The sequence below is a fragment of the Histoplasma capsulatum genome, genomic scaffold (assembly GCF_000149585.1).
Source record: "Histoplasma capsulatum NAm1 scaffold_6 genomic scaffold, whole genome shotgun sequence".
Lineage (NCBI taxonomy): Eukaryota > Fungi > Ascomycota > Eurotiomycetes > Onygenales > Ajellomycetaceae > Histoplasma > Histoplasma mississippiense.
The window spans coordinates 1,189,740-1,215,695 of NW_001813977.1; the positions used below are offsets into that span (position 1 = coordinate 1,189,740).

The window sequence follows — 25,956 nt, forward strand, 5'->3', positions numbered from 1 at the left end:
ACCCTGGTTAAAATCTACTAACTACCCGCTGTCCGGAATCACTCCAAGCAGCAGCCGATTCGTCCGGTCATGGTGAGAATGCTCCACGGCAAATTTACCAGCGTAACGCAAAAGCTTCTTCAAGTCTGAGTTGCACACTTAATTCCCTGTTCAATTTTTTTTAAGATACAGGTTGTTGAAGGTAGGGCGAAGCAAAGGAGGGCGAGAATGGCATTTTGGGTTAAATAATGCAAGATGAGTGGGTTGAATTATCTCCGAAGGTTCATACAGCGGTCGTGGACTTGAAATGAGATAGGCGGGAAGGAAATGGTTATTCTTTTGATTATCTCACTGTCATATGCTACCTACAAGAACTGTTGAACTCTTTTCAATGGAAATAAAGCGCTGATTTGAAGATTTTCAAGTTACATGGATCAGCAGCTGGACTATGCTTGAAGCAAGAAGAAAGAATATACTACTATGCTTGAAGCTAGGTTATTGGCCTCTTGCGAATAGAGTAGAACCACTCAAAAGTGTTTTGTAATCCACTTGCATGTAACTTTAATAGTTCATTTGCATACACACATTTCTCTTCTGTCGAAGTATGAATCAAATATAAGCAAAAAGAGAGTCATTTAGATATCCTTACCGTTAAAGAAATAGGTAGAGACATATCATAAAGCAGATTTGTTTATAGCGGTGAACAAGGAAGAGTCAGGTTGCTATATAGACTGAACCAAGGAAAAGCAACCCACTACCAGCTTCTTTCTGGTCGTCCTCTTCCCGCCAACGCCTCTTCCCAGTAATCTAAGTCAGATCTCGGGGAGTGCCCACGGAGGAGGATATATTCGGATCGCCAGTACCAACCTGTGTCCGCCATCCGTTTCGTGCAGAGCAGGTTTGTCCACGCATACGCACTCAGTTTTGGAGGACTGAGGCCGAAAATGATCTCCGAATCCATTGCACAGAGTAGCTGAGCCTAACCGGCTCGGTGACCATAGACATGGATATGAAAGTGGTTGTTAACCCATGCTAATTGAAACTCGTTTTGCCCTTCGAGTTTCTTCTCCTTGACATCTCGACCGATGGTGTCCGGACGCAGGGATTGGAAACTAACGTTTTGGCCCCAGGAATGTTATTTATGTTTTTGGGGGCTTCGTCTTTCCGCCTCACTTCATTTCCTTCGCTTTCCCCCATCATTCCCTTCTTTCTGATTGTTGATTTTTATGAGCGATTGGGTTTGTTGCCTCGATCAATGTGTCGGTTGAAACGGTAGCCAATATGTTGGACAGCTTTGGTTAATTGCAAGCAAACTCTTCAATGCCTCGCTTAGCGCCGATGTCGATTACCTACCGAAATACAAACAAGCTTGATTTTATCCTACGACGCCTAGACACCCGCGAGTGCAGCCGTGGTCGATTTAGAATGCTGACAGTCGCAGGCTATGGAAGCCGACGCTATGGCCCCTATTGGAAGCGGTGCGGGGAGACCGTAGTCCCGTGATCTTGGCGCAAAGATTTGGTGGGGCATATCTGATTTATATTTTTTTTTTTCCTGCTCCATCGAAATCCTCAACCCCAATTGTACTCCCCCAACGCACTGAGACCGTACCACTTCGCACACAGAGAACCATGCCTGCCAAACAGAAGGTCTGTCTGGCATATTCCGGTGGCCTCGACACCAGCTGCATCCTTACCTGGCTTATCGAGCAAGGATATGACGTCGTCTGCTTCCTCGCGGATGTCGGCCAGGCAGAGGACTTCAAAGAAGCTGAGCGCAAGGCTCTATCGATAGGTGCGCTGAAACTGGTTGTTGCTGATCTGAAGCGCGAATTTGTTGAAGAGCTATGCTATCGCGCCATTCAATGCAATGTGAGTCATGCAATTGCATATGAGGCTTCTGCCCCTCTATTGACGGGGAACTGTACAACGGGGTCGGATTGCCACCTATGAATGCATTCAGGGGGGGGACAGTTGATGCTAACAATGTGCGTATAGGCCATATGGGAGGACAGATATCTTCTCGGGTAAGCTACATCAACCTGTGGCGAGAGTAACATCTGATTCTCGTTTGGTTTTGCCGACCACTCGCTGACCGCTGATCTAGAACGAGTCTGTATGCAAGCCCTTTCACCTACTCTAATTGGCTGCGATACTCATGCGTATAAAGTGCCCGCCCTGTAATTGCGCGTGCGATGATGCGGTGCGCGAAAGAGGAGGGTTGTATCGCTGTCAGTCACGGTACGTCAGCATATTTTGGGGGGGTTTTGCCAGAGCGTAGTTCCATACTAACATTGGATGTTTTAGGTTGCACCGGAAAGGGGTAAGGACAATTGCTCCGCTTACATCTTGTTTGAATGAAAACTCATTGAGCAATAGCAACGACCAAGTCCGATTCGAGCTTGCTTTTTATGCTATCCAGGTATGCATCGCCTGTTATTTACACAATTAGATCAGCTCACCCAACTTTTATTTTATGGTACAAATAGCCATCCATCCAAGTGATCGCACCGTGGCGTCTTCCTGAATTCTACAACCGATTCGCCGGCCGCAATGACCTCCTCAATTATGCTGAACAACACAATATCCCCGTTACATCCACAAAGACTAAGCCATGGTGCGTCTGATTCAATTGAATGTGCGACATCCACCATCCATTTTACAAGATTAATGCTTACATACGACGTGGCAATCAGGTCTATGGACGAGAAGTAAGTGTTCTCGCCACTTTTGCCAGCAGTATACCCTCTGATTCTTTTGATCACCGATACTTATTTTGCTGAACGTAGCTTCGCCCACTGCTCCTACGAAGCCGGTATACTTGAAGACGCCGACGTCACACCCCCCGATGACATGTGGAAATTGACGGATGACCCTCGCAATGCTCCCGATGCCACTGAGGATTTCACTCTCGCTTTTGAGAAGGGCATCCCAAGTCTATTAACCCTTGGGGGAAAGAAGATCTCCGATTCCGTCGAGATTTTCACCGCACTCAACGAGCTTGGCCGCAAGCACGGTAATTTTTTTATCCCACGATAGAGCAGAAACATACGGTGCCAGGCCGTAAGTATTGGCAACCCCCACTACTTTTCTGCCACAAAACGGCACCATGCTCGGAGTGGGGGTTGCCAATACTTATGGCCTAGTACAGTACATGAAATGAAGGAGCTAATTAAAACTTTTCCTAGGTATCGGACGAATCGACATCGTCGAGAATCGTTACATTGGTCTCAAATCTGTAAGTCTGCCGAATCGGAATTCAATTTGCGAAAGAAAGCTACTAACTCCTGTTTTCAGCGCGGCTGCTAGTAAATCCCCCCCCCCCTTTGGCCCCCTCAGTCACTCACTTGCCTTTTTATCACTCCAAGCAAACCACCAGAAAAGGAATTCATTCCCAAACTAACCAAACCGCACAGCGACTCACCTGCCATGACCATCCTCCGCCTCGCCCATCTCGACCTAGAAGGCCTCGTCCTAGACCGCGAAGTCCGCCTACTTCGTGATCAGTTTGTAACCGTAACGTGGTCCAAGCTCCTCTACAACGGCCTTTACTTCTCTCCCGAGCGCGAATTTATCGAGAAGAGCATCCTAGCCAGCCAGGACGATGTTAACGGCCAGGTGCGCCTGCGCTGCTACAAGGGCCTAACCAGCGTGTTAGGTCGCAGCTCACAGACGAGTAAACTGTATAGCCCTGAACAGAGCAGTATGGATTCGCTGGACGATTTCCAGCCCACCGATACGACCGGATTCATTGCTACGCAGGCTATTCGGTTGAAAGCGTATGGGCATGCACAGGCGGATAAGGGGGTTGATTTGAGCCAGGGATAAGTTGTACATACAAAGCAGTAAATTTTTAAAATGCTACCTAATTTGCATTTTGCGGGGTATGGATCAGGAAGGGGGAAAATTAAGTAACTAAAGAAAATAAACAAAGGAAGAGCCAAAAAAGGACTAGTCTAGATAAGTCTATGCACGACTATAGAAAATGTGCATATTGTACCATCTTTAAACCAAGAAGATCGAGTGAACTGCAGAAAAACGCTTATGTCTTCTTTAGAACCGCATGAAGATGAGAGATGATGAAATGGACAATACTGTGTGAAATTGAGCCTTCTCGACATGGCTCCTCAAAGAATTACCATAAGTCGCACGTCGGCTCCTTAACAGGGCAGTTGAACGCTTCTCTGAATTGTGGAGAGTTCGCCACGGTTCCCTATATTGTCATGATCGTGTCAGTAGAAGGTATAGAATTGAGTTGTCTTCTTGTTCTCTGACAAGCATGTTTGAAAACGCGCAGGTTGAAAAGGGGTTTGGGGGAAATTGTGGTCAATTATTTGGGTTACGCTTTTAAAAGACTCATGGGGAGAAGCACTTAGGGAGTGGAGTGGGGATGAAATATTTGTCAACGTACCAAAATCCTAGCAAATTGGGGTGAATGCACATCCGTCTGTACTCGTATCGCCGCTGCCTGTGGCGTCATCTTTGCACACCAGACCGAGCCAAACGATATGAAAAAAAGTTGTTCATGCGTATAATTTCCAAGCCCAGGGAGAGACTGCGATGGGGAGGCAGCCTCGCGTTTCTTCCATGCACGGTAGGCGGCCTTCAAGCCGCCTGCGTCTGCAATGTTTTCACCTAGGGTCTGCATGCCGTTGACTTTCAATATTTTCTGGTCTGGGCCCTCAATCGTGAAATTTGAGTATTGTTTAACAAAGCACTCGGCGCGACTTGTGAATTCTTCCATCGTCCTGTTATCCCACCAATTCGTCTTGTTTCCATGCTCATCATAACGTCTGCCCGAGTTATCAAAAGCTAATTTATCCGTTAGCAAGGACACTTGGTCAATTAATCATAATGGATGGAGGTCCTGGACTGAATAACTTACCATGCGTAAGCTCGTGACCGCCCACCGACCCAAAAGCGCCGTAAGTAAGGTATTTAGGTATAAATGGATGATAGAACATAGGGTTTTGCATAATACCGGCAGGGAAAACGATATCATTGCCTGTTGGGTTGTAGTACGCATTAACAGTGGGCATCGTGGTTTCCCATGCATCCCGATTAGTTGGCTTTCCTAGCTTGGACCAGTATTTTGTGGCGAGGAATTTTTGTGCACGGACACGATTATCGAAAAAGGCGTCCGTAACGGTCAGATCTTTATACAAGTTCTTCAGAGCCTCCGCGTTGCGGACATCTGGGCTCTTACTTGAATATCCGACTTTCGGTACAATGTTTCCAACTTTTTCAATTGCCTCCTTTCTGACGTGGTCGGATAGCCACGTTGTTTCCTCAAGAGTTTCCACAAACACTTCCTTGATGTCCGATATAATTTGGTCGCCAAACTTTTTTGCTTCCTCAGAAAAAGCCTTTTCAATGAAGAACTTGCTCAGAATCCATCCTAGGTCAGTATTTACGGCAGAAACGCATTTCCTCCACCGCTCTCCAACGGAGTCAGGGTCTTTGCCAGAAAGAGCATTGTGAAATCGTCGGTATGGCTTGATAATGGGATCTTCAATATCTGAAGCATAGTTCTGGATCACTTTCCATTTGAGGAACGAGTTGAGGATAGGTGTTGGAGTATCAGCAAGGAGTTTAGAGAGCTGTTTAAAAGATTCTGGCTGATAGATTACGATTTGCTCAGCCTTATAGCCGATGGGTGCCTTGGCAGATATTATTCGTTCGAGGGATATTTGCGGCAACAGTGCTTGGGCATCAGCCAATGAGTATTTAACTGTAGAACCCCGAGCGTTAATATGTATCTCCGCTAGTTTCTTCTCGAAGTCTACGACAGAAGCCGCATCTGACCCCCCAAAATCCCCCAATACCAGTTCCATAACTTTCGCGTACAGCTCAATAACATTCGTGGCGTTGTAAAGATGCGGCGACGGTAACCCAACGTGTGTTGTGAGAGCTACGAATACGATAACCGCATCGGGATTTGTTGAATCAGCCTATATATTGTCAGAACTAGAGCAAACACAGAATGTTAATAAGGAAACACACACATCAACGCCAAAATCGATAGGATAACTAGTTCCTATATCAATTAGAGAGATAATGGCATCGGCGAGGCTATTTTGATTATCGGCGTCGAGTTTGACACTGTCCACCAGCTTCTGTAATGGTGCTGCCCCGATTTCCTCCAGCCGTGTTTTATTCATACAAGCGTTATATGAAGTCTCAAGTGTGATGAAATTTTCACTCATATTAGTGCGGGGATTTTCCAGAATATGGCGTAACGCGGTTTGGACTCGATCCTCCACCTGCGACAGCGTGGAAACGGAGCTCTGGCCATATGGAATGTCCTCCTCATAAAAACCCCCGCAAACAAGTTGATCGAAATTCGTACAAGGATCAATCGAATCGGGATTGGGGTGCATGTTGCGAAGAAATGAAGAAGATGCATGAATGCACTCGGGAGACAGACATAAGTCTGACTCCGATGAATAATAATGCTTTCCCTTCGAATCTGTAACATCGAGTCAGTACATGTCCAGCAAACACACGATTTGATTCATTTGCTCCAAATTTCAATATGAGTGTGCCACAAACAGAAATTAACGAATCATGAGGATAAGGTTGTAAGCTCACTCACATTTGGCCACAAACACAGTTTGTAGGAAGCAACAAACAATGAGAATAAAAGCCCACAGAATAACTAGTGAACGTCCACGTTTAGGTTTCCCGACATATTTAAGGCCCAGCTCCTCATCATCGAGCACTTCGCTACTCGTCTCTGGGTGATCAAGGAAGCGCTGCTGGGGATTGAGTTGCTCTAGGGAATCGCTACAGCCGCAAATTGCGCAAGTTAGCTTGTATTCTTCATTATTCTAACTATTTTCCAAATGGAGAATGTGGCTTACCGCTCTCCATCACTGTTCAAGTCTGCCATTATCCTACGTCTGGATTATAGCCATAGGGCCCAAACGAACACAGCCGAAAGGCAAGCAAAGCATGTCAAAAAAAGAGGGCCCTAGGGGTTCGCATGTATGGCTGGAGGTTGGTATATAAAACCTAGATATGAACTGTGTATCGGATACCTCGGAAGAACATCTTTGAACATCTGGCCGCATGGTGTGGGGTGATCAATCAACTTGGTAACTTGACCCCAGAGGGAAGCTCTTCACATGGCCTCCAGAAAGAAAGTTTGTTGTGGTGGAAGATATGAATTTGGCATCATCGATCAGTGGCCATGGTCTGGCTGGTTCCAGTGCATGATGTGGCTCTACATCTGTATCCTGTTTCGGCAATGATCCGCCAATCCGAGCGGCTGTTTCAGGGGTCAGTTCTGGCTCCCATTCTGCCATTGATACAACCGGGCAGCTTTGATTGAGGATCCGGGCTGGATGCGCGGCGCACGGCACCGCGCCTAGATCAAGATCGATAATGATTCAGTGGATGATAATGCATTTTCTGGGTTATTTTCTGGGCCCCTGAAAGGGCGTTTCTAATAATCTCCATTAGTTATTGATTGCAAACAGATATCGGGCTGTGCTTCTCAAACGCTCTGGATTCAGTGTTTCCATGGTATTTGTTTTGGTGAAGTTCGCACTTTGGCCACCAGGGTAAACGGCCCATCTTTAAGGCCATGTGTTCTCAGTTCCATTTTAACACGGTGTAGTCTTAACAGTTTCTGCTCCGGACCAAGGGTACCAGTGACCCATGGAAAGGAGGTTGAAATAAGATGGCGGAGCCGCGGTGGAGTGTTCCGCCCCAACCAAGCCTGAGTTGAATGACATAAGCAGCTGTGGCTGGTGAAGAGTTTGGAGTTTGTATTCTTTGCGCGATGATTTCACGACTCATCGAAGGAGCAGGGGATCCATTTGATGGCGGACTGAGGGCAGCTATCCAACTTCTTAGGATATGCTGGCTTGACGATCAAGGTAAGAGACTACTTTTAATGTATTCCAGACCTCTGATATTCCCCGTCGTGATTCATGTGGGAGACCTGATCAGATGTTCCTGTTTCACCCACTGAATACGTCGCGGCATATAATGTCAAAATAAACAGAATGTGTTCTCATTCTTCGTCGCTCGGAAAGAAATTAAGCTGACCAAAGTCAAACTAACTACTCCAGATGAATACTAGCAGGTTCAATACCACCCAGCCGTCGTACGATTTTATAGCCGGAGCTTCGTCGCCGTCTCTGTCCTCTGCTAGCGGTGGTGGTGGTGGTAGTGGAAATGCGTCATTCAGACAGAGTATCCTCTCTGGGAAGCCACCAAAACCAGGTCAGTTTCACCTCTTGCGATATTCCTGTATATTGAAATTGAACAAGTCGTTGATAAGCGAGTGGTAGATGCCGGAAACGAGGAGCTACGCGTGCAAATTAGCACTTTGCGATATGAGCTAGACAATTTGAAACAGGAGCGTGATCTTACAGCTCTTCACCATGAGAAGGGACTTCGCGAATTACAAATTAGAGCGGATGCTGACTTTAGAAGGGCACAGGTTGGATATTCTTTTCTTCTCTTTTTTTTCGACAGCGAGCAATCTGAATTCTCAGTTTCAACACAAGTCTAACAACACGCGCCCTCAAATTAGGCAGCAGAGAGCAGTAGTAACAAAGCCCAGCATAAAATCGAGGCGCTCGCAACCGAGCTAAAAACGGTACAGGAATCTACGATCAATGAGAAGGCAGCTTTTGATAAACAAATACGAAGTTTGGAGGATCATAACCGGTCGCTCCAGGAAGAGATCGCTGATGCCCAATCCCAGCTGTCGGACCAGGAACGGCAATTTAAGCATCAGATTAATGAATTGGACGCAATTCGATCATCGCTTCAGAAAACCCTTGACGAAGTTCAGACCGACCTTCACCGGACGAAAGAAAGCCTGCAGATCGTTCAGGATAAATTAACTCAAAGGGAAGCCGATGCTGGGGCTCTCGAAAGTGAGAATATAAGGTTAAAATCTGAAGGAGCTGATTCGGAGACTCTCAATGTTCTAAAACGCGAACTTTCGGAGCAATTAGCCTATGTCAAGCGTTTGGAAGCCGAATTACGGCCACTACGGAAATCACATAAAAATGTTGAGGTAGTGGAGGAACAGAAAAAGGCACTTGAGAACCGGTTGCATCTAATGGAAGAGGTGGAGGTGGAGCTTAGGAACGTGCAAATCCAAAATCAAGTTTTGGAGGATGAACGGAGGTCTTGGACCAATTTGCTACAGCCGGACGGCCAAGATCCTGAATTCGAGTCCCCGGAAGAGGTTGCACGAGCTCTTGTCCAAGCGCGCATTGAAAATGCATCGCTGCTTAATAAAGTGGGCACTATTCAAACCGAGGTAGCCGAAAAGGCTGAGTTGGTACAAAACCTGGAAACGGAGAAATCGAATCTTCAAAAAGAGATCGCAAAACTACGTGCAGGTGGCTCCGTTGGAAATAGCTTTGATTCTCGTGCGAAGACTCGATTAGAACGCCAACGCACACTAGCAATGAGAGAAGTGGAATATCTCCGTGCACAGCTAAAAACTTTCGACAAAGAAGAAACCACGATGAACCCGGACGAGTCCAACTTGGATCAGCAAAAGTCTGACCACATAGCTCACCTTGAAAACCTCCTCAGCGAGCATCGTGAAGAACTTCATAAGCTCCATGAAGAGCTATCAAAACAAGAAAAGTCACCCGCAGAGGATCCCAATGCTCCACGCGGAACTAAACGCCCTCTGTCGCCAGCGGATAGTGACGCAGAAAATGAGAGGCTCGCTGTACTCACCCGGAAAAACCGCACTCTGCAAGACAGCCTTTCAAAAGCCGAACAATCAATAGAATTACGCACACGCGAACTCGAGGCTGTGAAATCCCACCTATCCACTCTCCAAGCCCAATCCCGAACACGCATCCTTGAACTCCGCTCCAACCCCACTGCAGAAGCTGAGAAAGTCAAACTGTCCACTCTTGCGGTCCTCCGCGCGGAGAATCGCGACCTTCTGACTCAGCTGCGCAACGAGCGCTCGAACGTCAAAGTGGTACCCGTCTCCACCCTCGAGAGCAAAGAGCTGGAGCTCCGCGAGATGGAGAAGACCGTTGCGGAAAAGGAGAAACGTATGCGACGCTTAAAGGAGATATGGACTGCAAAATCGTCCGAATTCCGGGAAGCCGTGGCGTCAGTTCTTGGGTACAAGCTTGACTTTTTGCCCAATGGCCGCGTCCGCGTGACATCTATGTTCCATCTGTCTCCAGCCTACAGACACGGAGATCGTGATGCATCTCCCGATGCGCGGGGCCCTGGGAGCATGGGTGATGGAGAGGAGAATTCCATAATCTTTGATGGCGAAAATGGCACGATGAAGATCTCGGGTGGTCCGAACAGTCTATTTGCTATGGAGATTCGGAATCTGATCAAGTTTTGGGTGGAGGAGCGGAAGGATATCCCTTGTTTCCTGGCGGCCATGACGCTTGACTTTTATGACAAGACGACGAGGGCTGCGAGAGTGTGAGATTTCGAGATGTATAATAATCAGTGACCTTTTTTTTTTTTACTCTTCTTTTTTGGGTCTCTTGATTCCCACGCGGTTTATTGCTATGACCTGAATTACATTGTTCTTTGATTTAGCGGATAGCCCGCTTTTTGATCCCGCCTGCAACGTTTTCACCATTCAGATAGATTGCTGTGTTTTTTTATCCAACAGCCAGTCAATAGTCCCTTTAACCCTAGCCCTTTCTTGGGTTCCATAAAGTTAATATTTAAGATTTATGGAAAGTTTTGTTCGGGATGCTTTTAGCCCCATGGTCCCTGAATATGTCAGCTAGTTATCTTTATCTTTGCACTGACTATACAAGTTATGACGAACGCCACGGCGTTCAAGCACAATTTAATCTCTTCTAAATCAACGGTTCATGTTCACACACATTTGATATCATGTAGGAAATATCAGGACCGTGGCCTGTTTTGTGTTTTTCCCTATATAGGTAGGCATAGTTATTAATTTTTATTACATAAACGTCGGACTACAAAAGAAACAAAAAGGAGGGAGATGCGAGGAGAGAAAGTGATGGATGTGGAAGAACAACAACAAAAAAAAAAAAAAAAAAAAAAAAAAAAAAAATGAGGATTAGCCAATACCTACAAGAATGGTGGAGGGGAAAGAGGGAATGGTGAAAAATGGCCCAAGAAAAAACTTGTGGCAGTTAAAGATTAATTTTACTCAAATTAAATCTTCATGCTTTAGCAAGTTCGAAAGTGACAAGCCGAAAATCAAAAAGGAAAGGAAAGGAAAGGAGAGAAAAACCAGGGAATAAAAAGCCAAAGAACAAAAGTATAACCAGAGGATAATAATGTGGCTCAAATGCGTGGTGATGCGCATTAAACAAAGACAGGGGTATGAGGGGAATTCTTTATTGTTCCGTCCAATATGCTTTCCGTTAAACCCGATTCTCTCCTGAAGGATGCAAAATTTCCCACATCACTCGGTGGTTTTACGATTAGGATTTGTATCCTCGATCAAAGGAGATTTTTCCAGACAAAAAATATTTTTGCTGCAACGATGTGCACATGATAGTGGGAAGGACGGCTTCGTACGGCGAAACATGTTGAAGACGATCATGTCGCTCATTCTGAATCTCGACATTGGCGAAACGGAACAAATAGCATTGATGCAGAAGAAAATAACAAAGAAAAAAAAGAAAGCAGGATTTTTTTAATCAACAGAGGTATACCGCCCAGCTGCCAGTTTTCGTCGTGTGGGCACTTCTTCCCATGTCTTCGAGGTGGGCAAGTGTTCAGGTGAAGTCGCCCCATTACTCATCACCAGAGACTCATCGGCAAAGGGGTCGTCAGCCTTCTTCTCCTTCTGCTCGCTGGTGGAATTTTGAACACTGATACCCAATCTTTCTCCATTGTTGGCATTCGTGACATCGAATTTGGCATCGACTTTCCCCTTCCGAGGCCCACTTACTGTGGTTGAAAATCGAGCGAGGAATCGTTGGTCGCCTTCGCTGCCTATTTCCAATTCTGGTAGTTTCCATGTTACGGCTGATATCTTGCGACGGAATGTAGCGCCGGTATTTGGATACATAACTGCTCCCGTAGCCCGAGCAACTTCTCGTGGCTGTTTGGTAGTTTCGTCTTCTTGCGGGGATAGGTCCAGGTTGACAGTGAGAACAAGATTCTGAAGTGTGATACGTGTGGATGGCATTGCAGAAACGAAATTGGGGTTTATTGAGTAAGTAATGATAACGCTGGCTTGGAATTCTTCCAAATTCCAAACAGGGTTAAATATAACTGGTGAATAGGCAGATAAATTAGAAGGATCGAGATGTACTTGATATTTAAAAGCAACCGTAGGAGTCGGACGTGCGATAGTTGGAAGCGATATCAGATACTCTCCTTTCCTCTCCTCGTCGCCGAGCTCCTTTTCCTTCTCCTTGCCTTTTAAGGAATTCCCGACTTCTGTAGCGAGGACAGGGTTGGCCGCAACCTTTTCTAAAATGTGGAAATTATTTAGGCGGACAAGCGTAGAATCAGAAGGGGCGTTGACGGTCGAGTTATACGTCATAGCCAATTCTCCCACGACGAAGGAACGGGTCACTACGCCGTCAGAAAACCAAGCACTGACCGTTTCCACGATGGATGCGTTGAGGCCAGGTTCGGGCATATCAGGATGTGAAACAGGCCCGGAAAGACTATGGAGGGTTTGTGATGAATTGATTGATGTTGTATCGGACAAGGTATGGTCATCGTGACTTCCAGGAGATGTCACAGTCCTAGGAGTATACGATGGCGTGACAGGAGCTGGTCCAGCAACTAGGCCAGGAACTGGGCCCGAGCCTGAATCTTCGCCAGGTTGATTTGGGACAAAAATGGTGTTTCTAACGTCTCGACGCCCACGCAATGTTCCAACCCCACGAGATAGGCCTGATTGCTGTGCTTTCTATAACATTGAGTCAGCTTCGTAGTGTCTAAATAGCGAGCAACGACTCGACTCACCAATCGCAAGGTATTCGCCACCTCGTTCAAAGCCATTTTCGCTTCGCTTTCGTCCTCCTCGATAGGTTGGTCACGGATGGTGAGGTTAAGACCGGGCTCTTCGGTGCTAATCGTCTGTAAGTCAGTTGAAAACCCTCGAAAAGTAGAGAGGAAACATACGCTTCAGCTTCTCTTCGAATTCGAGATATTTCGTCAAGACTATCTGGCCGTTCGGAATATCCCTCAACGTCTATCTTAGGTGGCTATAGAAAGTCAGCAAAACAGAGCGTGAAATTTGAGAAAGTAATCATCATACTTGGGCTGGGGTTGACGCTTGGTCCGAGGAGTTGACCTCCTTCGAGGGAATCTCTTGTTCGGTTTTCTCATCGGGAGAAACAGCACCGTTGGGAGTCGCTGGCCGCTGATGCGACGCTGAAATCGACTCGCTGCGAGCCGTCCCTCGAGGCGAGGAAGCAGGACGGCGCAGTGACGGATCATCCCTCGAAGAAATAGGCGCTAGATAATCGCCAGCGTTAGGCTGCATATCGACTGGGTGAAAGTTTCGAGTCGCTTCCGGTTTTCGGAACGCCGTGAATGGAGACCGGAATTTCCTCTCTGGAGAACTTGCGCTCCCAGTTGAATGATGTACAACGCTCTTTCTTCGGCCCATGACAGTACCCAAACGCTTCAGGCCACCAAGCCTCATATGAGCAACTGGCTCTGGTGCTATTTGTTGGTTAGATTTTTTTTTCTTTTCCACAGCGATCTCAGTGCCGAAAAGTGATTTACTCACCAGGGCCAAGTCTATCTTGATTCGACCGACCGGAACGCTCGCTGGACGCATCGTCATGAATTCTAGGAGGCGGAGGTAAAGGCCCTGCCGCTGTTGATGCTGCTACTGCCATTGGATCCGGCCTAGATGATGGGGGTGAAGTAGTCGCAGGAGCATTCGATGTTCTCGATACAAAGGCCCTTCCACCCGTTGCCTTTGTCATAAACGCCCTGATCTCTTCGTCGGTCTGAACGTTTAATAGCGCGTTAAGGCAACTCTCAGTGGATCGTCTTGTTCTTTCGATATGATCTGACTCATGAGTCTCGTACTGGGTGAGAAGGTCTCTGAGGTGGTTCAGGCGGTGTTCGTCAACAGCCTGGAGCTGTTCAAAGACAAAAGGCGCTCTCGATTCCCATTGTTGTGCCATCTCCTGCGCAGCGGAAACGGCACTCGAGTTTTTTGCAGCAGCCTTCGGACCCTTGTCTTTTAATTTGTCGGCCTTCTTCTTCGCAGATTCAACTTCCTTGGCCAGATTCGATAGCTCCTGCTGCATGGTTGAGAGGGATTTCATATCACTATTCCTGCTAGCATATTCCTTCAAAGGCCTCTCAACGTCCACCTCGATCGCATGCGAAAGGGTCTCATGGGACTCGGCTAAAATTTCAGTAGCAGCAAGGATGCGTTGCCAAGGAGTTTGAAAAACTCTAAGAGGAACAAAAATCCCGATTAACAACCTATTTAATGATCAACGTCGCACCGCTGGGCTAAATGCTTACCCCAACGCTGCGGAACCATCTTGCAGTGGCCGTCGCGCGAGCCTCCGAAGACCCAAAACATATGCATCTTCCACTCGTCGCCGTTCCTAGGTTAAGTTGTAAGTTCGCACTCGATATAAGTTCTGCTCAATAGCGCTCCATTGAGATCCGACAAAAAAATTAAAAATTAAAAATAACAGGCGAGGGGGAACAGTACCGAAAGCCAGTCCGCAATATCTGAATTTATCTTGTTAATCAATCGTATGCGTTCGGTAAGGACGGATGAAGCATGGGTAGGGCTTAACGAGGGCTATTAACCAAAGCATTGTTCATTAGCAACGTCCAGCCGACAAAACACACAAGCAAACCAAACATATCTCGTTCCCAGAGGCATTTTTGCTCACCACAATTGCCGGATACTCTTGTCGCGACAATTCCATGATCAATACACGGTATCAATCCGATGACGAATCCCGCGAAGCCGGTACAATCTATAAAAACATATCTGACAAATTTATGCGAGCGTAGCAACGCACAGCAAGGATATGCAAATGCAAATGCAATCGCGTAGAGCAAAAGTAAAAGAAAAGAACGGGGGAAGATAGCAGGAGGGCCACTCCGAACTGTGGTCGGAGGATGATGGTGATGGAGAGGAAGTTGGAGGAAGCAGTTCTCCTTTGCCCGATCGGGAACGCGCCAAGACGAGGTAATGACATTATCACGTGACATTTATATTTATCCACGGATGTCCCCTTTTCTCTAGTCCATCAAAATGAAAATGAGATAGACCTTTGTTTATTCGTCGGACTGGCGTACGATTGCAATTCTCAAATGACACATCGATGTTCGTTAAAGAAGAAGCCCTATGGCCTTACGGATGCCACAGCTCATGATTCTCATGCCAGTTATACTTTTATGATTCGCGCTACGCGACTAACACTCCCCCGCACCCGAAGCCATCCCGCTAGACATATCACGCTACAAAAGCAAAATTGAAGCAAAATTGAAGAGCGAAACACAAAAATGACATCCAATTCTGGCTGGAAGTCGGATATCGGGTTTGCAGATCGCTTATCGAATCTAAGATTAATGTAAGTTCTTGGAACCTTCACTCGATGTCTCTGACGGGGTAACAGCTGTGCTCAACTACAGGCTATCAACTATCCACGGTGAAAAGAATTGCGGCGTACCAACGCGCGGTGCCGTCCGACAATTTCTCGGAAGCTCATGCAGAGGCAACGAAGCTAGAAAATAATGCTTTCAGCCAGGCTCCAAGTAAAGTACGTTTTTCTCCTCCTGGTCCGAAACATAAGAAAGGCGAGGGGGAAAAAAAAGAGAGAGGGAGAGAGAGAAACTTGAAAATAACGATATCATCCACAGGAACAGTATCAATCCGAATGTCAAAAGGCCATTGACGACCTGGATAATCGAGAGCAGCCCGCCTTCCCTATCAATGTGCCCGACGCCATTGACGATGAAAATGTAAATGAAGCGCCAGACACGCACTCTCCCCCGGCCTCTGGCGGGAAAAAAATCGGCCCGTACGAGAACGCCATATACCACCAAGAAGGCATATTCTCCGTGGTATACAAAGCGAAAACAAGCACGGGAGCAACCGTGGCGCTTAAGCTGACCACGCCGCATATGATGTCACCGCCACACGACTCGAAACGCGAAGCGCGAATCCTCAGCGCCCTTTCAGACCCCAACGTCATCCCACTGCTCGACACCTTCACCGAACCAGGCGGCCACTTCATCCTCGTCTTCCCATTCATGCCCTTACACTTCGATGAGCTGCTGCACCGCAACGTGCTCTCGGCGCATCAAATCCGGCAGCACCTGCGAGATCTCTTCCGCGCGCTCGCCTACGTCCATTCACAGGGGATCATCCATCGGGACGTCAAGCCGTCGAACATCCTCCTGCGCGACCCGAACGGGCCGGCGTATTTGGCCGATTTTGGAATCGCCTGGTCACCCGCCGACGAGGGCTCTGAAGACGCGGCTAAGAAAATCTCCGATGTGGGCACGACGTGCTACCGGCCTCCTGAGATCCTGTTTGGGGATAAGAGGTACGGCACTAGCCTTGATATGTGGGCGGCTGGCTGCGTGGTTGCGGAGGCGATGGATATCAACCACTGTCCACTTTTTGATGCGGGGGAGTTGGGGAGTGAACTGGCGTTGTTGCAGTCGATTTTTGTGAAGCTGGGGACGCCGAATGGAGAGTCATGGCCTGTGAGTTTGTTTCCCTTTTTTGATACTGGGTAGATTTGTCGTTTACCCATCGTCTCTCTCGTATTATCTCTCGTGCGTATTTCACTTCCATTCATCTGCTTTTGGAAAACGGGAAGCTAACAACAGCCCAACCCGTGAAACACAACACACGCAATAAATAAAAAAAGTCAAACAAAACCCTTCCCGATTGGGGAAAGATACAGTTCAAGGAATATCCACCGAAACCGTGGACGGAAATACTAAGCGGCGCATCATCCAACGGGCGCGATCTGGTCAGTAAACTGGTGCAGTATGAGAGTAGCGAGAGGCTGTCAGCTGCTGAGGTACGTGGACAACCATAAGAAAGGAAAAGAAGATAAGATAAAGAGAGCATTCCCATCTTATCCCTTTCTTTTATATGTTTTGATATTAGATTGGGAGATGCAATATACATATATACAGTGCCCGCAATAAGTATTGACAAACCCCACTCCAATCATGGTGCCTTTTTGTGGCAAAAAAGCCGTGAGGGTTGCCAATACTTATAACCTGGCGCTGCACATATATATATATATATATATATATGCTCAATCGCTTAGGATATAGCAAACACGTAAGCGTCGAGAACGCAGCTAACAAGGCAAAAAAAAAAAACATGATAATCATATCATAGGCTTTGGAACATCCGTACTTGAGCTTCGAGACAAGTGTGAAGCAATAACAGATTATCCAGACGGATAGATAATCCGACCTGATAATGTCGAGGTTTATCAGCCAGGGCAGGGGGCTGCTTTCCTTTTTTTCTTTTTTACTTTTTCCCCCTTAGCAAACAATGGAATCGTACCGCGGACATATACTCATTTACATCATAAGTTCTGAAGATTCATTTCTGCCATAATCATTCATCATTCTGCTTCTCTTCTTCTTACCCGCTGCTGCTTCCTGCTGGCTGTGCACTCCATTTCTCCCACCGTATCTCATCCGGCGAAAGCTCCGTTTCCGCCTCTCTTGGATTGGCACTTGAGAATCATCAAAAGAAAAATGTATCTCAACTCCCATATACAGAATAGTATTTTTTTGGATGGTTGTTTATTTAACTTTCGCAGGATGTGATCGCGAACATTTCTCGAGAAAAGTGGAGCTGAAACCAGCCCAATAACAGGTCACACGGGGAATTTTTACCTTTTTTGTTCTGCTTTGTTTTTATTTCGCGTCGTTGTTTGGCGCCTGTGGATATTAAATTACACACGGCCAGAAGCCACTAGGGTTGTATGGATTTATTTCGTGATATTACATTGCATGACATACGGAGTACGGGAAATGCACTTGAAAAGTGCATTCTCACACTCGTAAGTTCGATGGTAATCATTTCACAAGTGGCTGTTAGCTATGCTCATTGATGCCTACTTTTTCAGGGGGTTCTACAGGTGATTTACTCGGCATCTATAACTAAAACCTTACACATGGTTCCAAGGCAGGAAGCCTGTTATTAGCATTTCCACGATGTGAAATATAAATTCAAGGTAATTTACTAGGGCAGGAACGAACTTTTGCAAAACCCTCTCTCTATAGATTGTTAAGTGCCCTAGAGAATGCCAGGCCCCGGAGCCCCGCGGCATCAGATGGAATGAAAGATGAGGTGTTCATGATCGCAGCAGCATCCAGGTTGATGCACCCTTGTCCTGGTGTCAGCACGCGTCGATCCTTTGCTCGACTGGGGCCGGGTTGGCGAGATGTTCATGCAACCATACATTCGTGTGGTTACATGCATTCGTCAATACTTGCGGAACGAAAAAAAAAAAAAAATGACGACGGGTGGCGGTGCAACATCGATAAGAAGAAGAGGAAGAAGCAGAGGGAGAAGCAGAGGGAGAAGGATGATAGTTTCCTCTGCCCTTATCCTGAGGTGGACCAAGGGTGCAGGGCTTGCCGTCCAATATTGTCATCCTGCTCGCCGTCAGCAAGGAACAGATCTCGTCAGCCTGTCCCAGCACATCACCATCACGGGTTCTTCATACTTCCAACCTCGAACTTCAAACAAGAACCCGGTGCATTCAACAATACATAATCAGGGCCGAAGGGGTCCCTGCAACAGGAACAGCGAACCGGCAAACAACCAGATCATAAAAGGAAAACGACTCAAGATTATTACTCGCCAGATCTCTTCGCCCTCTGATCCCGTCCCAACAACCAGCCAGGACGAATACGAGCTACCTTGTCCAAGGTGCCCCTGAGTGGGCCCAGTTTAAAATTTAGGTACCTGGCGCCAATGCCCGAAGCAGGCTAGAGAGGCGGGGCCGGTGGACTGCCCTCTTCCCAGCCATGGAGTTCGTTGGCTGACAGGACCGGCCTGTTTGAGATGCACCAGAAACGAGCGCGCGAACTTGAAGGGGAGATGAACGAAGGACGACAACAGCGGCCTGACTGGCTGGCTGTTTTTGCTTCGGGTACTTTGTTTTGCTCTGTTTCCTGTGTGATCAGAACGATCAGAACCCACTGTTTGCTGGGGAGGATTCCAGTCGACGAAGAAGAAAGAAGCACTCCCACCATCTGGATCGTGTCTCATTGCTCAGCGTGTGAGCATTGGGCATGGCGATGGCTGTGGAGTCGTTTCCCGTCACTGTTGAGCCCTCGCTTGAAGATGTTGCTCGTCATTTCGCCCGCCGGCAGCCGGTCCTTGGCTGGCTCAGCCTGCGATCCCTGTCGCTTGCCTGAGTCCCTTGTCCTCTCTTCTCCTCTCCTCTCACCTCTCTCTCACCTCCCGTCCCCTGCTCCGTTTTGAAGGCCCCGTCTATCTTTCCCTCCCCACGTTCCTTTCCATTCGAATATTCATTCATTCATTCATTCATTGCTTGTTGCTTGCCTGGTTGCTCGTTGTCTTTCTTTCTTCTCGCTCTTCGCGAGTCATACAAGTCAGGTTCCCACAGTCATTCCCCATTCCCCAGACGGCTCTTCCTCCACGGGAGAAGTTTGGACTACTGTACCTGGACGGACGGACAATCATCTAAGCTCGCTGCTCGGGTTTTTTGGTTTTCTTTGATTTTTGATTTTTTGATTCCTTTTTACGATTTCACACATACGATCGGTTTGTTTGTTCATGTAATTATTTCGATATAGATCGACACCATCGTCGATCGTCCTCGCCCTGACCAACGTCACAAATTCCTCTTCGACCTTCGCGCGCGCACTGGTTTGCTGCAAACTACGTCGGTTTCATTCATTCCCTTCATTCTTTGTATATCGGCCTACATCTGTCTGGGGGTCGTATTAATATCAACCTCACGTCGCCTATCATCACAATGTCTCATCGTAAACATGGACACAACGCCGCCCACAGCAGGGAACTGGCCAAGAAACAGAAACGTCCTTCACCTGATGTCGTTTTTGTGACACTCCCTCCAGACTTCGAAGGCCCCATCGGTGGGTTTTACACTCAACGCACTCCAGGCGTGGGGCCTCCCATGCGAGCCACGAGGCACCCACAGGTTCGTCCCACCAGGCGTCCGCAGAATGGCTCTCCCAGGTCTACGCCTAAAGGCACTTCGCCAACCTCTACACCAATTGACCGACCCAAGATGACAAAGAATGCTTCGCAACCCAGCAAGCCATCCCAAACTACTATGGCCACATCACCGTCGGACAATGCGGATCCCATCAGTTCGCCCACTGGGTTTGAGCTGCGCCAAAAAGGAACCGACGCTCCAACTGGGATCCCCTCCTCCAGTGGTTCCGGTGGCATGTCCGGTGGCGCAAAGGCAGGATTGGCCATTGGAATCATCCTGCTCGTGGGCTTGATTGCAGGCGCTGCGTTGTTTTTCATCCGGAAAAAGAAGCGACAGGATAAAGCAGAATTGGCCCGCTTTGATAATGAAAAGCCATTTGGCGCTGCAGCCAGTTCAGGTTCTGGTCCCGGTCCTACGAATGGCAGCTATGATCCTCCCTCAATAACGCGAACCTTGACATCTCCAACGGCTCCCCAGCTCAACATTCGACCGATTACCCAGTTTTCTCCCGACTTTGGCGCAGGCCCCACCACGACAGGAAATGCATTTGGTGGGGGCCTTGCCCCTAGCTCAGCTGCCGCTGTTGTTGTTGCAGCTGGTGCTGCGCGCAACCTTACTGGAGAGAAGCCAGCACCGCCACCAAAAATGTCCAATAATGATCCCAATCCCTTCAACGACCCGGTGAATCCATTCGATAGCCCGCCGCCCACATCATTGCCTCCAACGCCTGCAACGCCCGCCCCTATGGGGCCAAATGACCATATGCCATCGCCTGCCATTTCAGATATCGATAACCCTTCGCCAGAAACCATGGGTACCGGTGTGGCTGCGGTAGGCACTGCCGTTGCCGCTGGAGCTGTTGGCGCCGTTGCTGTTCGCCGTAGCTTGAACGATGGCAAGCCCCAAGCACTACCACTCGGCGGCCCAGGTCCTGCAAGTGATGCGCCTCCACCAGACAGTCCCGCCATAAGCATGGACTCTGCCACAGCTGCTGCAGTTGCTGGTGCTGGTGCAGGTGCAGGTGCAGGCGCGGCCGGACCCCTTAACGTTCATCGCGTCCAGCTGGACTTTGTCCCTTCAATGGAGGATGAACTCGAACTTAGAGCTGGACAACTTGTACGTCTTGTTCATGAATATGACGATGGCTGGGTACGTTTCATTCATTTCCCTTTCTGTTCCTTACATATATATTTTTAATTCTAACTTCAAGGAATAGGCTCTCTGCGTCCGTCTCGACCGTTCTGGTCAAGGCGTGGTCCCACGAACCTGCCTTTCGTCCCGCCCAGTCCGCCCCCGCCCCCGTAACCAATCTAGTGGTCAGGGTAGTCCCGGGCCCCGCGGCCCACCACCAATGGGCCACCATCATGGCTCTTACCCGTCGGACGGTGGCCGCTCCATGTCCATGAGTAGCCAAATATCCTACCACGGGCCGAACCCCAACCAAAGCGGGCCCTCAACCCCCCGCTTCCAACCGCCTGCAAACGGCCGTCCGGCATCCCCAGCATCTCCCGCCCAATCCAGCTACCGCACATTCCCGCCCCAGTCACCACATCCGCACCCGCACCATCCTAACCATCCGCACCACCAGAGCGGCCGTTCAATGTCCCCCGCCAGGTTCCCGCCGGTGCCACGCTCCCTCTCACCCGGTCCCGGACGCATCCCTCAGCCGCGCTCCATGAGCCCCGGCCCCTACGGTCCTGGAGGCATGACTAGGCCACACATGTCTGCGTCCGCGCATAGGCGGAGGAGCCATAGCACAAGCGCTGCTATGAGGCCTGGCAATAATGCCGCACCACTAGCGCCACAAGGTCAGGGTCAGCAACGGCAACAACAACAGCAATTTGCGCTGCCATCTGCCACAGCTGGGTTCGGAGGGTATTCACAACAGTCACCAGGTGTCCCCGCTCAATCGATGCTGCCGCAACAACAGCAACAACCAAAACCACAACCACCAGTGCAGCAACCGCAAGTGCAAGTGCAGACTCAGGCACCAATGCAAAAACATCAGGTGTCAGCACCGGCGCCAACATCAGCACCCGCAGTAGCAGCGGCGCCCGCAACACCAAAGCCATCTCGCAGCCCTCCGATGCCGACAGGGCCTATTGAGCGAAAACCTCTTCCGAATCAAGCGAAGCCGGAAAATGAATAAATGCGACTGTAACAGGGAATGAAATAAGTAATGTCTCTGAGGAACGACGTCCCCTCTTCGTTTGCTGTTATTGTTGTTTATCGTTGTTTTTGCTGTTGTGAAAGAAAGGTAATTAATTTGGGAGAGAGCAAAGCCCAAAAATAAAAACAAAGGAAAGGGGGGGAAGAGAAAAAAGAAAACAAAATCTTCAAAAAAGGGCCCCCCCGGAAATTTTTTCTCTTCCATTCAATAAAATCATTGCCGTCTTTCAATTCGAAAGGAAAAGTCCTCCCCTCCCCACAAACCCAACCAGGATCATGGGTGTTCAATTTGTTACTATACATATATACTCTCGATCAACTCGGCTATGAATTGATACCAGATTACATCTGGCCCTTTTTTTTGCTTGGATTTTTTTTCTTTTGACTTCTCGAATTTTCCCCTTTCATTTATCTTAACGTTTTTTTCCCTTACCCCTCGTACCCCCCCTTGCCCTTACCATCCCTTGCCCTCTTCGTTACTCCCTGTATTTTGTTACCCTTTTTTTTTTTTTTTTTTGGATGCTTCCCGAGGAAATAATTTTTTCGAACTTTTCTTGAAAAACAATTTTCTTGTTTTTTTTTCTTTTTTTCTTCACTTCTTACTTTTCTTCATCGTATATTTTCTTTTCCTCCTGTCCCAGAATCATATATGTATGTATGTACGTATGTATCTCCTTTGCCCTCGATACGAGTACAAGTATAAGTATACATACGTATTCAGGGGGAACCCAGGTAATTAAGACTTTTGTGTATAAATATGTGTGTGTGTCGGGATTCTCGGACAGTCAAAGATCTTTCCAGAAGTGTGTGTACTGGTATAGTAGTACAGTGTTTTGCCCGCTTGGATATGGACAAGATAGCTTTTTCTCTAGATTTCTAGGTTTTCTTTCCTAATACAATTCTTACTCCCTGGCTTGTTTCTATAGATATATATCTGTGTGTGTGTGTGTGTGTGTGTTTTCCAATGTCATGCCTCAGATGAATGAATGTGACTGTGTGCAGGCAGTCTGGCTTACTTAGTTATCTAGTTATGACCGTTTCTTGTTCCTTCTTGGTGGTGATGGAAGTAGTGAGGGCGTGAGGCTTCTAGAAATCAGAAAAGGCAAAAAAAGAAAAGAAAAGAAAAGAAAAGAAAAAGAAAAAGAATAAGTCATTGACGGGTATATCTCTTTAGTAAATATTTACATCAGGCACATATCTATCACAAATGTGGAACTCCAGCGCTGGCCAAGGCCAGATTGATAATACTCACCACACCCTCCCCCAATATGAGCCCGGAAGCTAGAATCACCACCGTCGACCCGCCGTCAGGATCGCCGTCGCGGTCTATCCCTGCTCCATCACGCTGCTTGCCATCGTTGCTTTTGACGGCAAACGATCGTTGTACGCCAGAGGGTAACGCATTCGTATCGTCGCCATCATCATCATCGACAGCGCCATTCCCCGAAGACCACCATCCCCACCTCCACCACCACAGTTGACTGCGTGGTTGTTCTTCTTGTTCTTGTTGTCGTCGTTCCACCCAGCCCCACCACAAGACGATAACGCCACCAATCGCCCTCGCCAGCGTGAACGAGGGCACATTATACATACCAACAGCAACAGCAATGCCGCCCGGTATCCACGGGCGCCACGGTGCGCTGGCACCGTCCTTCCCGCGCTTCGCACCCATGATTCTCACAACGGTGATGACCGCAAACACCACGCCGGCAATCGTGGCCGTCTGCCACGCCATCTCCGGCAGGCCCTGGCCCGTCACGAGCCGCGCGGTGAATATCCACACGTACGCCGTCGGCACCTGGAACATGGGGCCGGGCACGTCGTAGACGGTGATGTACAATTTGTACACGGCGGCGGAGGCCACGGCGCCGAACAGGCTGCCAATCAGCTGGCCGTAGAACTGCGCTTTGGGGCTGGCGCCGAGCAGATGACCCGTTTTTAGATCCTGCATCATGTCACCGGCCTGTAGGGCGCCGGCTTCGGATACGGCACCTGCAAGGAGGTTCGTGACGACGGCCGTGCGGCGTGTGTGGCTCGACGCTGGGGTGGCGATTGCGAAGATCAGCTGAGTGAGTTTGCTGATGCCAGAAACGGGGTTCAGGTCCGTCTCGCCAAGGGCGCGGACGCCCATTACGGAGAGGAGGAGGGCGAGGAGGGTCGCGAGAATTGCTAGGGCCGGGGTGATGAGGTTGCCGAAGCTGATGTGCATGCATATGACGTTCAGTACTAAAGTGAGAGGGAGGAGGATGAGGACCGTGCTGGTGGATACGAGCTCGGATGGTGGGGCATCTTCTTTGTCGCTGACCTTATCGTGCGGCGGGAGGATGGCGGTATAGCTGTTTCTACCGCGAGAAGGTCTGAAACCGCCGACCCAGAAATCTTTCCGCGTGATGGTGTGTAAAAGAAGTGACCCGTAGGTGGTAAATGACCGGAGAATGAGCCAGCCAAGGTTGATGATCGAGTCTGCGAGCATGATAGCAAGCGAGACCCATACAATCCACGCTTTGCTACCATCTTCCCAGCTATCAACGGGACCGGGAGCCCATCCTCGATGCTTGGCAAGCGGAGAAAGTATCCCCCATCCCAGAATCGCACCAGCCAGCATATGCAGCGACGTAGAGGGGCCCATTATTATGCCCTGGCCGATATACGCTGGGGAAAGATTTAGCGTCCACAACCAATGGCTCGCAAGCGAAAACCCGAAAATAGGGAGATCGCGAAGCTGTGGGATAAAATAAGAAGCGAGTGTCTAAGGGAGGATATCAGTAATCCATATCAGGAGAAGTCGAATTGGATGGTCTTTACATATGATGCGGATATCCCAAACGCGTATGTCAACAATTTAATTTTCGCCTTCCAGTCTTTCCTCCCATCCCGCTCAGCATGCGCCAGTCTTGAGATCGAATGCGAAGGGTCCTCCCGCTCCTCACGAGCTAGCAATGTGGTCCTTTCTTGTTCATTCCCGGAGTCTAGCCTGGACCTTCTCCTCCATTCGCCAGTGATTCCCACGGTTTCTCCCTTCTCCTCTGTCTGCCCACCACCGTGAAGCACCCTAATCATCAACGCCGTCGCTGTCCCGCTTGGAAACTTCAGCTTCTCCCTAATAATAGCCTCCTTCCGTAATGGCACCGCAAACACAACCCCGAACAAACAAACCCCCAAACTCCAAACAACCAATTTCCCAAACGGAAGTTTCAATGGGCCCCCTTCGCCCTGTCCGTCATCGGCTCCTCGTTCCCCATCAGGACCATCTCTCAGCAGGAACTCCATAGACGGTATAACGCCCACAAATCCACAACCCAGTGGCATTGACCCTACAGCGCCAGCAACCGTCTGGATCAGAACGTTTTCTATTGGGGTAAATGGGAATGAGAGATGTCGGGAAAGGGCCTTAAAGGCCGCAAATCCTATAGTGATGAAGGCATGGCCATCGTACTGATCCAGCCAGTCTGAAGGCCGAAGTACGTGTTGGAGAAAAGTGATAAGGGTGCCGATAGCGAGGCCCCATGAGGAGGGAGCGGGCGGTGAAGCTCTGTGCGGAAGTCCTCGTGCTTCGCAATCCGTCCGCGCCAGAGTCATGAGGAAACCGACCATGGTCTCGCTGGTCGTGGTAGGTTGGGTCAGCATCTTCATGGTTGCTGTCTTGTTCCATGTGCGTT

The 25,956-nt window shown here is 48.6% G+C and overlaps 8 protein-coding genes across 8 annotated transcripts; 4 read left to right on the forward strand and 4 right to left on the reverse strand.

The window, feature by feature from the left end:
• Positions 1 to 1,610: 1,610 nt before the first annotated feature.
• Positions 1,611 to 3,806, forward strand: HCAG_06683 (hypothetical protein; the record flags this gene model as incomplete). Its single annotated transcript, XM_001539028.1, has 7 exons — positions 1,611 to 1,850; positions 1,977 to 2,005; positions 2,286 to 2,400; positions 2,468 to 2,595; positions 2,768 to 2,994; positions 3,167 to 3,216; positions 3,363 to 3,806. 7 exons carry the CDS (start codon positions 1,611 to 1,613, stop codon positions 3,804 to 3,806), a joined length of 1,233 nt encoding a protein of 410 aa, XP_001539078.1.
• Positions 3,807 to 4,113: 307 nt separating this feature from the next.
• On the reverse strand, positions 4,114 to 6,358 carry HCAG_06684 (hypothetical protein; the record flags this gene model as incomplete). Its single annotated transcript, XM_001539029.1, has 4 exons — positions 4,114 to 4,191; positions 4,390 to 4,790; positions 4,864 to 5,929; positions 5,984 to 6,358. 4 exons carry the CDS (start codon positions 6,356 to 6,358, stop codon positions 4,114 to 4,116), a joined length of 1,920 nt encoding a protein of 639 aa, XP_001539079.1.
• Positions 6,359 to 7,764: 1,406 nt separating this feature from the next.
• On the forward strand, positions 7,765 to 10,419 carry HCAG_06685 (conserved hypothetical protein; the record flags this gene model as incomplete). Its single annotated transcript, XM_001539030.1, has 4 exons — positions 7,765 to 7,861; positions 8,106 to 8,210; positions 8,258 to 8,430; positions 8,596 to 10,419. 4 exons carry the CDS (start codon positions 7,765 to 7,767, stop codon positions 10,417 to 10,419), a joined length of 2,199 nt encoding a protein of 732 aa, XP_001539080.1.
• A 1,200-nt stretch (positions 10,420 to 11,619) lies between these two features.
• Positions 11,620 to 14,808, reverse strand: HCAG_06686 (conserved hypothetical protein; the record flags this gene model as incomplete). The annotated part of the gene is made up of 7 exons (XM_001539031.1): positions 11,620 to 12,852; positions 12,909 to 13,014; positions 13,068 to 13,150; positions 13,204 to 13,613; positions 13,681 to 14,313; positions 14,436 to 14,521; positions 14,783 to 14,808. The coding sequence occupies 7 exons, from the start codon at positions 14,806 to 14,808 to the stop codon at positions 11,620 to 11,622; spliced, it is 2,577 nt and encodes an 858-aa protein (XP_001539081.1).
• A 629-nt stretch (positions 14,809 to 15,437) lies between these two features.
• On the forward strand, positions 15,438 to 17,346 carry HCAG_06687 (conserved hypothetical protein; the record flags this gene model as incomplete). The annotated part of the gene is made up of 5 exons (XM_001539032.1): positions 15,438 to 15,505; positions 15,592 to 15,694; positions 15,795 to 16,646; positions 16,814 to 16,969; positions 17,299 to 17,346. 5 exons carry the CDS (start codon positions 15,438 to 15,440, stop codon positions 17,344 to 17,346), a joined length of 1,227 nt encoding a protein of 408 aa, XP_001539082.1.
• Positions 17,347 to 19,924: 2,578 nt separating this feature from the next.
• HCAG_06688 (predicted protein) lies at positions 19,925 to 22,277 on the forward strand (the record flags this gene model as incomplete). The annotated part of the gene is made up of 2 exons (XM_001539033.1): positions 19,925 to 21,277; positions 21,345 to 22,277. 2 exons carry the CDS (start codon positions 19,925 to 19,927, stop codon positions 22,275 to 22,277), a joined length of 2,286 nt encoding a protein of 761 aa, XP_001539083.1.
• Positions 22,278 to 23,498: 1,221 nt separating this feature from the next.
• Positions 23,499 to 24,926, reverse strand: HCAG_06689 (hypothetical protein; the record flags this gene model as incomplete). Its single annotated transcript, XM_001539034.1, has 1 exon — positions 23,499 to 24,926. The coding sequence occupies one exon, from the start codon at positions 24,924 to 24,926 to the stop codon at positions 23,499 to 23,501; it is 1,428 nt and encodes a 475-aa protein (XP_001539084.1).
• Positions 24,927 to 25,072: 146 nt separating this feature from the next.
• Positions 25,073 to 25,930, reverse strand: HCAG_06690 (hypothetical protein; the record flags this gene model as incomplete). Its single annotated transcript, XM_001539035.1, has 1 exon — positions 25,073 to 25,930. One exon carries the CDS (start codon positions 25,928 to 25,930, stop codon positions 25,073 to 25,075), a length of 858 nt encoding a protein of 285 aa, XP_001539085.1.
• Between the last annotated feature and the right edge of the window lie 26 nt (positions 25,931 to 25,956).